The 16302-nt window shown below is 57.7% G+C and overlaps 1 protein-coding gene across 13 annotated transcripts in view; it reads right to left on the bottom strand.

Annotated features, from left to right (window-relative positions):
* Positions 1 to 380: 380 nt before the first annotated feature.
* Positions 381 to 16302, bottom strand: part of CAPN15 (calpain 15) — a 57663-nt gene continuing 41741 nt past the window's right edge. For 12 of the 13 annotated variants that reach the window (XM_085075170.1, XM_085075167.1, XM_085075169.1 and 9 more), the window contains 11 exons: positions 13322 to 14816; positions 9788 to 9996; positions 9391 to 9574; positions 6358 to 6581; positions 5340 to 5465; positions 4570 to 4722; positions 4243 to 4404; positions 3388 to 3614; positions 3036 to 3196; positions 2579 to 2757; positions 381 to 2347 (listed from right to left, as the gene is read on the bottom strand). In XM_085075170.1, the coding sequence (XP_084931296.1) occupies positions 2170 to 2347; positions 2579 to 2757; positions 3036 to 3196; positions 3388 to 3614; positions 4243 to 4404; positions 4570 to 4722; positions 5340 to 5465; positions 6358 to 6581; positions 9391 to 9574; positions 9788 to 9996; positions 13322 to 14816 (3298 nt within the window). In that variant the 3' untranslated portion in view covers positions 381 to 2169. Of the gene's footprint in view, positions 2348 to 2571; positions 2758 to 3035; positions 3197 to 3387; positions 3615 to 4242; positions 4405 to 4569; positions 4723 to 5339; positions 5466 to 6357; positions 6582 to 9390; positions 9575 to 9787; positions 9997 to 13321; positions 14817 to 16302 lie in introns of all 13 variants that reach the window. The other variant, XM_085075176.1, reaches the window with a different exon arrangement.

The following is a 16302-nucleotide window of genomic DNA, read 5'->3' as shown; positions in this document are numbered from 1 at the left end:
GCACGGCCATCGCGCTGCCCGGCACGGAGCGGGTGGGGAAACTGAGGCAGGAGGAGCGGGAGCGCGCCCAGGCGGATGGATGGTGGGTGCCCTCTCCCGGCCACGGCACAGCCCTGCTCGGCCCTGCCAGAGGACAGCGCTCATTTCATGGGAATTTCCGGATTTTGCTTTTATTTTGCTTTATTTCTGCCCCTTTCTGCGCTCCCGCACCCCAAAGTGCAGCTTAACAACTTCTAAACTCAAATTCCTCCATTTTTGGGTGCTCAGCTCTCCCTCCAGCACATCGCCTGCTCCGTGGAAATGCCTTCAAGACCCATTGCTTTGACCCCCAAACCTGTCCCCTTATCCCTATCGTCCCTTCCACAGCAAAACCACGCAGCTTCAGTAAAAAACAAAACTTTATTTGGTCCGTCAGAACCTGAGTTTGAAAACCACCCATGGATAATTCATATCATACAGAGATTACTGATTTGATTTACAATTGATAAAATATCCTATGATTCTGAAGAGCTGGACAGTATTTACAGGGTTAAAAATATTCACAGCTCAGAAAGACAGAAAGAGAGAGGAAGAAAAAAAAGTGAAGGACAAATCATCCCAAGGAGGAAGGAGCTGGAAAGAGAGAAAACAGATCGACAAACAAAAATACGGACAGAGCTTGGCTCAGCAGCTCTGGCTGAGGGGGCTGGGAGGGTGCCAGGACAGACCACACCTCCTGCCACCCCCAATCCCCGGGGGACACAGAAGGACAGGCTGGGCAGAGCCCCCTGCACCCTTTGCCCAGCCCAGCTGCTGGTGCAGGGTTTGGGGTGCAGGATTTGGGGTCCAGGACCCCCCCGCATAGTCCCCACCAGAACAGGGTCCAGCATTGCCCATCCTGCCCCCCCGGCTGCAGGTCCACACAGCTCAGGAAGGAGAAGGTTCACAGGGGACCCCCAAAACACACACACACACACACACACACACACACACACACACACACACACACACACACACACACACACGTATGTCAAGTCAGAGAGCCACGATGCCCTGAAAACGTGGGGTGCAGCTCCCCCATGATCAGCCCCCACCTCGGAGCACCCACGGGGCCAGCAGCACCCCGAGGTGCAGCCCTCACCTTGTGCTCTCTGCCTCCCACAGCACTCAGGCTTTGGAGGAGGGAGCTCTCCACTTTCCCCCCAGAATCACCCCCTCCCCAGCATACGGACTCGGTAACTGCAGGGTACTGCTCCCCAACCCCGGGTCTGTACCTGCTGCTCCCCTCGCCATAGGCACAGGGTGGGGGGACCACAGGGCAGTGCCCGGGGGGCTGAGCCCAGCTTGGGCCATGGCTTCTCTCCAGGCACTGCTTCCACCGGCCGCCTTTGCATAGTAACACTTGTGTGACAGGGTGAGGGGGCCCTGGGGCTGCAGCCCCCGTGAGCAGCATCCCAAGGCCTCGCTCCCCACACAGAGCCAAGGAGGAAGTGGTGAAACCTTTGAGTTTCACCCCATTACAGCAAAAACCCCTCAGCAGCAGCTTTCCGCAACAACCCTGCGCCCTCTCCCCCCCAGCTCAGGCATCCAAGATAGGTGGGGTGGGTGGGGGGTCCCTGGCACGGGTGGCACCATGACAGCGTGACCCTGGCAACCCCCAGCCCGACCTCAGTGCCACGTTGGTCCTGGCAGCAGACAAAGGGGGAATGAGACAGCGGAAAGGGCCCAGGGACAGACGGAGGGTCACACAGACGGACAGACATCAGAGGTATATTCTTCTTTTTGCAGCGCCAGCACCCTGGCGCCACAGGAAGGGGCAGAGTCCTGAGCATGGTGCCTGGGAAGGGCCTTGACAGCAACCTCCAGCCCCTCCCTCTCCCACAGCCCCCGGGGCGGGCAGAGGGCACCGGGCCCAGCGCAGGTACAGGGCAGGTGGGATCCTGAGATGGCCCCGTGCCCCCAGCTGCTTCTCATAAAGTGCGTGGGGGCAGCGGTGCCAGGGCGGGGGGCAGCGGGCAGGGCTGGTGCTGGCCCTGAGAACTCGCCCCGGCCCCGCGGCGTGGGGCAAACTGCTGGGGGTGCCCCTGCAGCTCTGCCCTCCGGCTCAGCGCGGGCGGCTCGGGGGGCACCCCGGGCCAGAGGCTCGGTGACAGGAAAGGGGCAGCGGGGCGGGGATGGGGAGGCGCTTTGTCATAGGGGCCTGGGGCCGTGCAGCCCGGCAACCTCGGGCGTGAGCAGCGGGTTGTGGGTGCCCTTCGTCAGCATCCAGTCATTGAGGAAGGCCTGGGTGGCTTTGCGGTGTGCCAGGCGGTGTGTGATGGAGAAGCCGGCATTACCCTCCAGCTGGGACAGGATCACCAACACCTGCCTGTGGAGAGAGTGACAGGCTCAGGGCAGCAGCCTCTGCCCCAGAAATCCCACCTCTGCCCCAGCAATCCCATCTCTGCCCTTGCAATCCCACTTCTGCCCTGGCAATCCCACCTCTGTCTCAGTAATTCCACCCTGTCCATGCCTCCCTGCCAGTCCCAGCTCTGCCTTGCTCCCAGCCTCCTGCCAGCCCCGTGGCAGCCCCTATGACCCACCCCTGCCTACCCCGGACCTGTGCAGGGGGGGGACGCTGTCCTGCGTCTTGAGGCTGCCGCGTGTGGACACCACGTTGAAGCTGTCAGTGCAGTCACACTGCACGTGCAGGTAGGACTTGGGGTGCCGGTTCTCCACCACCACGATGAGCCCTGCCCAGCCGTGGGTCAGGTAGTAGCAAGTCATCCCCTCACGGCCCTGGGGCAGAGAGCAGGGAAGGGGATGAAGCCTCTGGACACCCCTGTCCTCAAATCAAAACGCCTGCCCTGGTATCTTCCACTGCAACAAAGGGCTGCCCATCCGCTGCCCCAGGGAGCAAAGGAGGTGGGCATCCACGGGTGGCAGCCAGAGCTGGCACAGCCCCACCCAACCCCTGCCTGACCGAGGACATCACAGGTCCAGGCTCCCTCTGGCAGCATCACCCCCCACCCCCACAGCCATGTGGGTCCAGCCCCCACCCTGTGCCCCCCACCCACCTCGTGGCGCTCGCCCTTGTTCTCGGTCAGCAGGATGATGGCATCTGCCAGCGTGGTGGGCTGCGCCTCTACCTGCTCCACCATCACCAGGCGGGAGCTGTAGATGGCCAGGATGTAGCTGGAATAATCAGTAGTTGGTCGGCTGCTGGTGGGACTGGAAGCTGCAGAGACACCCGGAGGGAGGGGGGGATCAGGGACAGTCACAAAGCCCACAGTCCTCGGGAGCACGGTGCTGCTGGGTTGGTGCATGTGCAACATGCAACAGGCAACCTCCACCTTCAAGAAGGTCCCCATGATGAGGACCAAGGACTTTGGCACCGCTCCCTTCCCCAGGGCACCTCCATCCCCTCACCCTGGGCAGCAGGACCGGCCAGGGCGGTGCTCCAGTGGTTGAAAGCACAGCACACCACAGCGTACTCGCCCGGCTCCAGCATCACGTCGCAGTTGACGAACTTCTTGACGGCTCGTTTGCTGTGGGCCATCAGGCGGCCCAGGCTCAGCTTGTTCCCGCTGGTGAAGGTGGCCCGGAAAACCATGATGCACAGGTCCAGCAAGTGGCTGTCCACCGTGTCTGACCTCCTGTGTTGGGAAGGAAGGGTCCTAAGTCACCCAGGATATGGGCAGCAGATCCAGGGAAGAGCTATCCTGCTGCTCCAAATATGCAGCCCCAGGAACCAGCCCCGTGTTCAGGGGTTGGGTTCCAGCTAAACATGAGATTTATTCCCAAGATTTGGAGAGATGGTGATGAGGGCCATCCTAGAGCTCTGTGACCCCGGGGGATGCTATGTGGTGAGTGTTTGCATTTCTTCTGGGCCCACAGAATCACAGAATCATTAATGTTGGAGAAGACCTCTAAGACCTCCTCTAAGACCAAGTCCAACCATTAATCCAGCACTGCCAAGGCCACCACTAAACCATGTCAAGTGCCACATCCACATGGCTTTTAAATCCCTCCAGGGATGGTGACTCTACCACTGCCCTAGGCAGCCGGTGCCAGAGCCTGATCACCCTTTCAGGGAAGAAATTTTCCCCAATATCTAATCTAAACCTCCCCTGGGGCAACTTGAGGTCATTTCCTCTTGTCCTGTCTGGAAGCAGAGCCCAACCCCCATCTGGCTGCCTCCTCCTGTCAGGGAGTTGTGGAGAGCAAGAAGGTCCCCCTTGAGCCTCCTTTTCTCCCCCAGTTTCACTGCCCTGCCCAGCTCACCTGCTGCCCTCCTGGAAGAGGGCAAACTCCAGGGCTGCACGCTCCAACACCGTCAGCGACGTCACTGTCACTGGCCCGTTGGCCTTGTTGGGGAACATGCCCTGCACACGCACCTCGTGCCAGTCCGAATGCAGCTTGCAGATATCCACAGAGTCAAAATACCTGTGGGGAAGCTGGGCTCAGCCCCAATGGGGCACACTGCAGGCTGCAGGACACCCGCATTCCCCAGCGATGACTGGTCCCACCTGTCCCATCGTGACCCCATGTCCCATTTTCCATCCCTGCCCTGTTCCCTGCCCCAGAGCTCTGCCTCTGGCAGTGCCATACTTGATGAAGTCGCTGTACTCCATCCAGAAGACACCCTCGCTGCTGCCGTGGGGCATCAGGTCATGGCGCAGGGGAAGTGGCCAGTGTGGCCACTCGTCTGACCAGCTGCCGTTCCAGGAGAAGCGGCCCCAGGGATTCCGGAGACGCAGTAACCTGGGGAAGGAGAAAAGTGTCAGAGACCCAGGAGGGAGGGGAGACCCTGCCAGCCCCCCACCAAGGGACACCCCGTTACTCCTGCCTTCCAAAACCCTCACAGCATCCCAGAACTAATGTGTCACCCTAGGTGTCTGTCCTGCAGCTCTGGACATGCTGCTCCTCTGCCCTTCCTCACCCAAAGGGACTCAGCTGTGTGCTGTAAGGAAGGGGTTCAGCAGAGGAGAGGCTGCTGAGAGGGACACGAATGAAAATGCAGCTTCCTACAGCCCCCCAGCTATCAGGGGGGCACCTGTTTCCAAAGGCAACCCCTCTCCATCCAAAGGCACGCAGGATGCTCTGAGCACCTCACTGAGGTGAGAGCTCAACTCAGTCCTCTGTGTCTTGTGAGACCAGGTGAAACATTCTGCCCTTGGACATGGAGCCAGCACCGGGCAAGGACAGCTCATATGACAACAGCATTTATGTGACACTCTAGGATGGTGTCACCCTTGCTGGCCATGAGGATGGGACACCAAAGAGTCCCAGAGTCCCTCAGTTTTCTGCCCGCAGGGTATCTGCTGGGGCTGCTGGCAGGAGCAGCTGCTGTGCCACGGGAGGCTGCAGCCCAAGCTCACCGGAAGCCCTGGACATCCCGCACGTCCAGGATGGAGTAGGCGTGCCGAGGTCGGAGCCCCATGCTCTCGTAGGCCACGTCATCCACCTTCATGTTCCCTCCACCACAGGATGCGCCCATGAGGAACCTGCACAGGGACAGCAAACCCTCGGGGTCCTGCCAGGCCTGGCACAGGGAAAAGCTCGTCCCTACCACTCAAGGCTCGGGACAGCTTTTCCCCCGGAGGCTCCGGGATGATCCCTCTCTGCAATAACACTGTTGGGATCAACAACTGTTCCCAGGCAGTGCCCAGCCCCACTGAGCAGAGGTCTCTCCCTTGGCCATGTGCACACTGCGCCCAGGCTCCAGGGACAGCTGCTCTGCACTGGGGAGCTTTGCCCAAACCTCCGTTTCTGCCAGGCCCCTGGTCCTGCCCACCTCTGCTGGCTGGCAGAAAGCCACAGAAGAAGGCAGCGGTCTATCAGCTAGACAAGTTGGCAGGGGTGAGGACACTATTTGGGGCACGAGGTCTGCATCAGTCAGGTTTTGGGGGACACCATGTGCTAAGGGCTGTCCATCCATGCAGCTCTGTACCCCAGCCTTCAGCCAACCCGACCGCCCTCCTGCCAGAGTGATGAGCAGGAGGTCTCTGCTTTGGCTGTGCCCCCTCTAGACCAGCTCTAGCCAGGTGTCATTAGCAAAGATGTCACATATGAGTGGGAGATGTGCAGGTTCAAGCACTTCACACAACAAAAATGCTTAAAGCAAAGCAAGCAGGCTCAGTGCTACTTCCAAACTCCTGCAAGGCAGCAGCAACATGCAGGGGAAGGTCACCAGGATCTTGATTTCACATGAGAATTACTCACAGGAGAAATAATTTCTTAGAGCTTTGACAGGGAGCTCCACCAATGCTCCAGATGAGTGGCAAGGGTGGTGGACTCCACCCCAGCTAATGCTGTAACCCCTCTCCTGAGCCTCTAAAGACAAGAATGTTCCCCCTCACCCCCCTCTCCAGTGCCCCTGCTCCTGCCTCGTCTTACCCAGCCTCCTTAGAACTCAGCATTTTGGCCCAGATGAGGTCAGTGTCAATGGGCTCCTCGCGAGGGTTAGTGGAGCTGACCTGCAGCATCAGGCTCTCGCAGGGGGCCCCCGTGAGTGTGGCCAGGCCTTCAATGGCACGCCCGGCCTGGAGGGCGAAGTACGAACCGTGCAGCTTGGCCAGCGCCTTCTCAATGAGGGCCACCCACAGCTGCTTCCTCTGGGCCTGCAGAGAGAGGCAGGGACATGTCACCACCCTGGGCAGGAGGTATGAAAGCCCCTCACACCCACCCCTGCCACCCTTCCTGGTGATGGAGAGGCAGGAGCAGCAAGGCCACCCTGCCAGGAGCTTGTCCCCTTGGCCACAGGTGACCCATTCACTCACTGCTCAGTGTTCTGTTTGCACAGTTTAATTCCCCTTGGGAAAACTCCTGGAATGAATACCCAAGAGGCCTGGGTGCTGACAGAGCTGCACCCTGGGGTGCCCAGCAGACAGGCTGGCAGGGTGGGTGCCCACCCTGAGCCCCTTCCATCCACTTCAACCTGTATTTAGAACCATTTGATAACAGAAGAGGATACCAAGCCTGCCAGAGCTCCAGGAGCATTTAGACAATGCTCTCAGGGTCCCTGTCCTCTCGGGATGGCCTGTGCAGAGCCAGGAGCTGGACTCAATGATCTTTGTGGCTCCCTTCCCACTCAGGACATTCTAGGATTCTGTGATGTGGAGCACATCTAGAACAGCTGCCTTTAACTCACACACCTCTGCAAACCCAAACCAACACCCCTTTGCCAGAGGAGGCTGCCCAGAGCACACACAGCCATGGGACTGACTGGATTTTCCCCAAGGAACACAGACACTGCTTCAAGGACAAGCTCCAATAACTTGGACTGGTGAAGTCCTCTACTCTAGCACAGGGAGTAACTACAAGCCCTAATTACAAGATGCAAGTTTTTTCCCAGCAAATGGGGCTTGGTATCTGGTGCTTGAAGAGCAGCAGGGAAAATCACTTGTACATTGTGACTGTGTGACTCACAGGTGGCAGCCAAGAGCTGGCAGAGGAAAGGAGGGCAGTGAAGATTTCTTTCTGATGGATAAAGAGAGCTTATAAGTGCTTTTTGCTGGTTTTTGGGTCCCTCACTCAACAAAATCCATGTTGTTTATTTCTGCCTGAGCCACAGCCAGGGAGCTCAGATAAGAGCCTGATTTTCTTTTATTTTTAAAACCCTGTTTTTCCTTTTTTATCCCCCACATCCAGCTCCCACAGCTGAACACTCAGCAGAAAAATCGCATCATGATTCAGATGCCCCTGGAAACAGAGGCAAGGCAAGTCCAGCCCACGTGAAAAACTTCAATCTTAAAAAAACCCCAAAAGCAGACTTGAAATTCATGAAAGATGGATGGAAGAGAAAAAAAACAAGACAGGTAGATCTCATGTTGAAATAAAGAAATCCATCTGGATCCTCTCTGTCTTCCGAGAGGCAGAATGTAGATACAAACTCCTTCTTCCCTTTTCCAAAGTTTCAAAGTCCTGCCCTGACACAGCTGGGGCTGTGTGTCAAAAACCAGAGGACTGGATTTGCAGAATGAAATCCAAGCCAGCACTCCCAGTGTCTGTCTCCTCCTGACAGTGGCACTTTGTTTTCTTTGGCAGATTTTGCCGCCTGACTTTCAATAGAGACGTTCTCAGTCTCCTTCATGGACATGATCCCAGCAAGAGCCCCTGGGCCTGGCAGGCAGGGCAGGGCAGGGCAGAGCCATGTCCTGGGGGGGCTGAGGGAGCTCCGTTCATCCGAGCAGATGCCACCCCAGTGTTCTCAGAGCAACTGGGCACTGGCTCGGAACAGGCTGCTCCATGTGCCATCCCCTCCCTCTCCACAGTCTCTTCCTGGCAAAGCCAAGCTGCCAGACCTCCCCTCAGAGGAAAGAAACAGCTTTCCCTCAGTCCCCCATAGTGCAAACCATGGGTTAAAATGTTTTCCTTTTATGTGAAGAGTAAGGGTGGCTTTCCCTGCAAGTGAAATAGCTGTGGTATAAGAAGTGAGGGAAAAGTAACTGCAAACGGAACTTCTTCACTGCAGCCTGGAAAATGCCAAAAAGGGTGTAAATAGAGGGATATTACGGTCTCAAAGAGTTCAGCTGTCTTGAGGACACAGCAAAGAGCAGGGTCCTGAGCTGCAAACAGGGTGCAAACAGAGTGCAAGGTCTTACATTTGGGTCACAGCACCCCCAGGCAGCTCCGGGCTTGGGGCAGAGCAGCTGGGAAGTACCTGGTGGGAAAGGACCCGGAAGTGCCAGTTGGCAGCAGCTGAACATGAGTCAGATGTGCCCAGGTGGGCAAGAAGGTCAAAGGCACCTGGCCTGTATCAGCCATGGTGTGGCAGCAGGACCAGGGCAGTGACCTGTGCTGGGCACTGCTGAGGCGCCTCCAGTCCTGGGGTCAATTCTGGCCCCTCATGACAGGAGAGGGGCTGGAGTGTGTCCAGGGAAGGGAACAGAGCTGGGGAAGGGTCTGAAGGACCAGGAGTGGCTGAGGGAGCTGGCAGGGCTCTGCATGGAGAAAAGGAGGCTCAGGGGGACCTTGTGGCTCTGCACAGCTCCCTGACAGGAGGGGGCAACCAGATGGGGGTCAGGCCCTGCTCCCAGGGAACAAGGGACAGGACAAGAGGAAACTGCCTCAAGTTGTGCCAGAGGAATGCTAGATTGGATATTGAGGGAAATTTCTTCATGTAAAGGTGGTCAGGCATTGTAATGGGCTGCTCAGGGCAGTGGCAGAGTCACCATTCCTGGAAGTGTTCAAAAAATGAGTCAACGTGGTGCTTTGTGGCATGGCTTAGCGGGCATGAGGGTATTGATCAATGGTTGGACTTGATGATCTTGGGGCCCTTTTCCAACCTTAATGACTCTATGACTCTAAAGTAGGGGCCTCACATGAACCCCAGCAGTACCTCTTCCCATTGCTTCTCCTGGGAGAGCCCGGGATGAGCCTCCCTGAGCCCCAGAGCACTGCCCAGCCCCGTCCCCCCACAGCACTGACCTGTGAGAAGAGCAGGTACCCGCACTCGTCGCAGGGCAGCATGTCATCCACTAGCACCGTGGTCCACGTGCCGTCCTTGCACAGCCGCACCTGGTAGGCACCCTCGGGACACAGTGTCCTGGTGATCATCACCCTCTCCACCAGCTCTGGCCGCTCGGCCAGCACGGCCAGAGCGCTCAGGAACCTGCCGGGCAGGCGGGGTGGCCTCAGCGGGGCACGGGCAGGCAGCCTGAGCTGCCCAGCCATGCCGCACTGGGAGGGGGTGAGGTAGAGCATGGGCTACAGCCTGGAGGCACAAATGGGTTGCAGTAGGGCTGAGGGGCCCAGCTGGAGCTGCAGGAAGAGGGGGTAAGGAGGAAGTGGTGGGAAGATGTCAGCCCGGCTCGCTCCCCCTTACCAGCAGTTCCCCAGCAGTCCCTGCAGGATGTCTGAGGGCCGGGGTGTCCGGAACACTGACCACTTCACTGACCGGTCCTTGAAGATGCTGCAGTTGATCTCGTGGGGCCGCAGCCACTGCTTCACCCGCTGCTGCACGCTGTCGCCTTCTGGGAACCCAACGGACTTGGGCCCAGGTGGGAAACTGTCGTCTACAAAATTGACTTTGTTCTGTGAGAGCAAAAGGCAAGGAGAGCATCAGTTGGAGCCACTTGGGAGGCTGGCTTGGAGAGCCTCCCGCTGCCCTCTGAGAGAGAACAAAGCCCCCAGCCCTCCTGCCTGGCCTGGGCAGTCCCTTCCCAGCCTGGCAGGAGAGCAGGACTGGGCTGGTGTCCACTGGCAGCAGCAGAGATGCTTTTTGTGCTTCAGGTCCAGCGTTCAGCCCTGCCTCGGGCTCACCTCTCTGGCCCCAAGCTCTGGGCTGTGACTCCAATCTGCCTTTCCCTGTTTCACAGGAGTCTCCCCGGGCAGGGACCGTCTCACACTTTGTGCTGGTGCTAAAAGCTGGGCTGTGGGGGGCCTTGGCTGCCTCCAGAAGCAGCAAAGCCTGTGAACAGCAAGGCTGCAAGGAGCCACCTGGCACACAAACACTCCTCAACCCGAGCCTTGTCCCTGTCCCGGAGGGAACACGCTGGGCTTGGCAGCTCTGTGCCATCCCCCAGGCACATCCATGGGGGATGGGAGGGGCAGCTTTTGCAATTGCATTCAGACAGACCACAACCAGGAAAGCAATTCCAGAGTGAGGGTATCCCACATCCCAGCCCTCTTGCAATAGCTGTTGCATAATAAATAAATAGGATGGGTAGAAGGGCAGGTAACCCCACAGGCATTAACCTCATGGATGGAAGCACAGAATTCACCAAGTGGAGAAGGGTGGCTTTTTCAGTCTAACACAGGGTGAAATTGGAACAGGTGTTTCTTTGTTATTGTTAATTAAATTAAATTAAATTATTTCAGCAAAAGCTGGCTCTGATTTAAATTAGCTTTATGCACACCAAACCAGTAGCTGACCTCCTCTTTTGTGGCAATCCTAGGTGAATGCTTCCTTTGTGGAGCCTCAATTAGCACCTCCAGCTCCTCTTTTGCAGAAGGGTGTTTCTCAGCTAATAGCTGTCCTGGTCTCTCACATGGGAGCATCTGCCCCGTGCAGCTGAAGAGAAGCCACCATTCCAGCAGCCTCAGCCACATCCTGGCTGGGGACTGGGATGTGATCCATCCCTGCACAGGGATCTCTGGGCTCTGGAGGAACCTGCTGTGCAGGGCCGTAAGGACATAAGGAAGAGGATTCTCCCCCTCTGCTCTGCCCATGTGAGACCCCCCTGGTGTCCAGCTCTGGAGGAGTCAGCACAAGAAAGATGTGGATCTGTTAGAACAGGTCCAGAGGAGACCATGGAGATGCTCCAAGGGCTGAAGCTCCTCTGCTCTGGAGCCAGGCTGGGAGAGCTGGGGGTGTTCACCTGGAGAAGAAAAGGCTCCAGGGAGACCTCAGAGCTCCTGCCAGTGCCTAAAGGGGACTTATTTATAAGAGGGAAAGCAATTTTTTACATGGAAAAGTAGTGATGGGGCAAGGGGAAAGTCTTAAACTAAAAGGGAAGAAATTAAGATGGGGTATTAGGGAAAAATTTCTTCCCTGTGAGGGTGGGGAGGCCCTGGCACAGGTTGCCCAGAGAAGCTGTGCTGCCCCTGGATCCCTGGAAGTATCCAAGGCCAGGCTGGACAGGGCTTGGAGCAACCTGGGATAGTGGAAGGTTCTCCCTGTTCCATGGCTGGAGTAAGATGAGGTTTAAGGTTCCTCCCAAGCCAACCCATTCTGCGATTCCATAATTCCAGTGGAAGAGGTCAGCTCTGCACTGCTCCCTGACAGAAGAGAAAGGTTAAAGCTAAAATAGGGACCACACACTGAGAAGACGCACCCCTGGAACAGCAGAGGAAGGAAAACCCACAGCAGGAGCTTGAGCAGAAATCCTGACAGGGAGCAGCAAGAGGGGCTGCTCCACACAACGTGGGGCAAGGGGACAACAGACGGAGGAGAACTTGGCCAGCCTGACTCCTCCAGGGGAAGGCTGAACAGCCTGGGAAACACTTGGACAGCAGGGAGCTTGGAGGTTGCCTCATGCCTCCTGCCTGAACAGGAGCACTGGGAGGGACACCAAGAGCAGAGTGAGCACAAGGATGGGAGCAGCACTGTCCCTCCACTGCTGCCAGGCCTTACCTCGGACCTAAGCAGTGTCAGCACGGCTGGGGTTTAGGTGTAGGGGGATTTTTGGAAGACGGCTGTGCTGATCTACCAGCCCATTACTGGGTTAAGGAGCACAACAGGCTCAGCCAAGGCTCCGACTGAGCACTGCGGGACGGGGCAAAGGCAGGCTCCTCTTCCTGGCAGTGCCAAGCTGCTAATTCAGCCTGGCCATCATCATGATTCATCCTTCAGGCCTGATTCCTGATGTAACAGATGTTCCCTGCCTACAAAAGAGGCTATTCACTTGCTTAAAAGACGGGGATAAGCAGAATCTGGGTCTCTGCTATAAAGACACCCACGCCTGTTAGGAAGGACACGCAGCAAATTTTAAAAAATCACAACCCCGAACAGGATCATTCTCAGAGCTTCTTCCCCCCCAAGCCAAACATCTCTGTTCCCTGGACTCTGCAGAGGAGGCACAGGAATGGACACACTGCTCAGACCAGGCAGGAAAAGCCTTGCCTGTACAACAAAATGGGACTGCAACTCCTTTTCCATCTGGTCCAGAAGAGGTGGAGGCTTCCCCCAGAAGGAGGCCAGAGAAAGCAGTAACCACAGGAACACTTAATGCCATATAGGGAAAAAAATGAGGTCATCAGAGGGGTGTTTGAGGTTGAAACCCAACTGACTGAACCAGATACTTCACAGTGGGAAGCTGGGTGCCCCTGAGACCTTCAACTAGAGCCAGCTCAGCTGGCCTGCCCAGAACAGGGGGAGCCATTTGTGCTGCACCTCTGCATTCACAACACCAAAACCAAGAACACCAAGGCCCAGCTCACGGCTCTGAAACACCTGCACTTGCTGGCAGTGGCAGCAGTTTCTCTGCCTGCACTTCTATGTTGAGCCTCTGCTTGTTGCATCCCAGATTTCCTGCATCCACAGACAGTAGTGCCACCAGCACATCTGGACACAATCCCTGCCTTTTCCACCACTAGACACTGGAAAGAGATGGATTGACACCTAAGGATGTCCCCCTTCATCACAGAAGTTCTCCCTCACAGATTTAAAATACCACTGGGTTTCAGAGTTAACAGGTTTAGCATTAGGTTTTAGACTTCCTCACCCTTGGACCAGGATTGGACTATATGGGCTGTCTTCACCCTGGAGATTATTCTGCACCAAAATACGACATTTCAGCCTTAACAACCAGCATCCAGCTGTTGCAGGGGAAGACCCCTGGAACCCAAAGCACGGAAGGCACTGCCCCAGACCTATGGGGGAGGCAGAGAGAGAAGCCAGGAACAAGCAAGCACTCACCTCCCGGCAGAAGGTCACGATGTTTTCCCACAAGGCTTTGGCTTCACCCTCGTCCGTCTGCCTCCTCTTCTCCACGTGCATGCTCTCCCTCCTCTTGAGGGGCTTGAGGCCCTTGCGCTGGGCCACGTACTGCTGGGGAGTGTGGCAGGCGGCACAGTGCTTGGCCTTCACCTCGTTCAGCAGGGTGCAGGCAGGACAGGCCCACTGACCCGGCCTGTCCTGCCCAGCGGGCAGCGGGGTCGGGAAGAGCCGGGCGACCTTGCGTGCCGACGGGGCCTTGGTGCCGCAGGAGCAGCTGGCCCTGTCGCAGGCGCCGCAGTCGGAGCACCGTGGGGCTGGCTCGCCCGGCGCCCCGTGCTCCTGGAAGCCGTGCAGCTTGGAGGAGCCGCACACTTTGCACTTCTGGGCCTGCGTGGGGTTCTTGAGGGTGCACTTGGAACAGGACCAGGTGGTGAAGTCAGGGCTGGAGGGGCTGCATGGGGTGAACCTCACCGAGTCCCCCACCAGGTTGATGGTGTCACTACCTTTTTGGGTGTTGCAAACCTCGCACTTGCTGGCTCCGGCGGAGTTGAGCAGGGAGCAGGAGCTGCACTTCCAGTGGGATGGACTGACTTCCATCTCCTCCTCCAGCACGCTCAGCCGTTTGTTGGACAGCAGGTCCGGGAAGCGGGCGGCGGGGGCAGCCCTGGCCTGACCCTGGGGAGAGCCCTTCTGCCCCGTGGCGCTCGGAGCTGCAGGCTGGGAGCCTTCGGGGCCCGGCATCTGCAGCTGTGGGGGCACCTCCCGCCGGCTTCGGGGCACAGGGTTGTTCTGGAGTCCCGGGGAGAAGGGGCTGAAGGCTGCTATCTTCTGGGCCTCTTGTTCCATAGCCACCGGGCCCTGGGTGGCCACGGTGTCACCGTCAGAGATCTCTGCAGAGACTAAAGGCTGTGGGGTGGACGGGGCCATGTGGAATCCGGCTGGGGTGATGACTTCAGGGACGACCAGCGCCTCTGGTGGGATCTTGGGCAGGGAGAGCTTGCGTGGGCCACCACAGGCGGAGCAGGAGTTGGCCACGGGCGTGTTGTGCAGGGTGCAGCGCTGGCAAGCCCAGCCACTCTCCAGATCTGCTTCATCGGGGCTCTTCCCCTCTGAATCCTCACTGCTGCTTTCTGCCTTGGCAGTCTCCTCCTTGGACATGCCCTTGGGCTCCACCAGCACGGCGGGCTTGGGCAAGATGCCATTGATGACAGGCAAGGGGGAGCCACTGGGTCCCGGCTCTGGGGTGAAGCCACACACCTCACAGGTTTCTTTGCCCAGAAAGTTCCTGAAGGTGCAGCGGGCACAGGCCCATTTCTGTTCCTCCACGCTGAGGCGCAGGATGTGGTTGAGGTCAGGCTTCTGGCGGGGAGCCTCACAGATGGAGCACTGCCGCTGGCCCACGGGGTTCAGGAAGGTGCAGCGGGTGCAGGACCACTCGCGGACGGCAGCCATGGAGCCAGGAGAGTGGGAGTGGCTGCAAGAAAGAAGATACAGCATGAGGCTGAGGCCACCCAGCATGCAGGGCTACCACGTGTTTCCTGACTGGCATGGTCAGGACCTTGCTTCCAGGAAGGGAACAACCATCAATCCAGTCACTGCTCTCCAGGCACTCACTCCTCTGGCACTGCCAAATTCTCCAAGTGCATGGCAATGCATTGGCTTCCATTCAAAACACTCCAGGAAGGGCAAAGAACCAGCCAGCACCCACTGCCCCTATTCTCACAGCAGGGCTATGCCCTAGTGAACAAACACACACCATCTCTGTGCCCAACCCTGGCTACTTCTTGGGTCTGCAGGTCATTTGGATCTCTCTGGGGGAGGTGACACCCTGCTCTGACTTCTTGCTGTTCCAGCATCAATTTTTTCCTCCTTCTCTACTCCATCCCACCTCTGTCTCACTTTCTGTTCCTGTCTCTCTCCTCTCCTCTCCTTTCAGCTCCACACCACTTATCCACACTGGGATAACCGTGTTATTCCACACCAGACACCACCAAGCCAAGGAAGGCAGGCTGCGGTGTGCAGAGCTGCTTCTACCTGGCTGTAGGTTTTGGGGCCAGAAGCCTGGCCCAGCCAGCCTGGGAGCAGTAGCTGCATGGTGCACCAGTGCCAGCACAGCTCACCAGCAGCTTCCAAGCTCAGCAAGGAGGGGCACCATGTTCCAGCTCCAGCCGCTTCCCCACTTACCTGCGAAGCTGAGAGGCCATAATGCCCTACTGGATGCACCAGCCCTTGGTGTTGCCTGGGAATGCCTGAAACCTTGATGGCAGAACGGGTCCAACATACACCAGAACCACCTCGTCCCAGGGCAGGAAGTCACAATTATGTTTTCTAGGCAGGTATAATTTTCAGAAAGTGCAGCAGTAGCAGCAGCAATTCCATGCACTGTGCAATCCCTGGGTTGCAGGGAGCAGCCTTCCCCCAGTGCAGCCCTCCAGGTGCTTTCACGATGCCATGTGTGCACTCACACTGAGAACAAACCCCAGCCCTGCCTGGTGCCCTTTGTCCCCTGCTTGGGGTCACTTCCTGCAGCTTGGAGCAAAGGTGGGGCTGAAGCAGAGCTTTCTGCTTCCCCCTCCTTCACACAAGGACAAAGAGCTCTCTCCCAGGTAAACACGCACCAGGAGCCCAAAGCCCTCCCTCCACACAGTCCTGTTCCCAGATAACACGGCCAAGTCTTAAACCCAGTCTTGAACCCAAGCTCCAGGTCAGCTGTGTCTCTCACCAGCAGAGGACCCTTCCAAGCCTTTCCACACTGCCCTGCTTGCCTGAGAACACAGACAGAGCCAACCGTGCAGAAGAAGTCTCCAAGTCCACCCCATGCCCTCAGCTCTTCCCAGGAACAGCAAGTCAGACCTCCACAGACCAAGAGCAGCCTAAGTCAGGGGAGTTCAGCTCAGTGGGCTCACCACTGGCTCCCTCTCCAGTGTCCCTTCAACAACCAAACTCAACCACCACAGTGG

The sequence above is a fragment of the Lichenostomus cassidix genome, chromosome 14, assembly GCF_008360975.1.
Source record: "Lichenostomus cassidix isolate B80296 chromosome 14, HeHo_3.0, whole genome shotgun sequence".
NCBI lineage: Eukaryota > Metazoa > Chordata > Aves > Passeriformes > Meliphagidae > Lichenostomus > Lichenostomus cassidix.
This window is presented reverse-complemented; position numbering and strand designations above follow the sequence as displayed.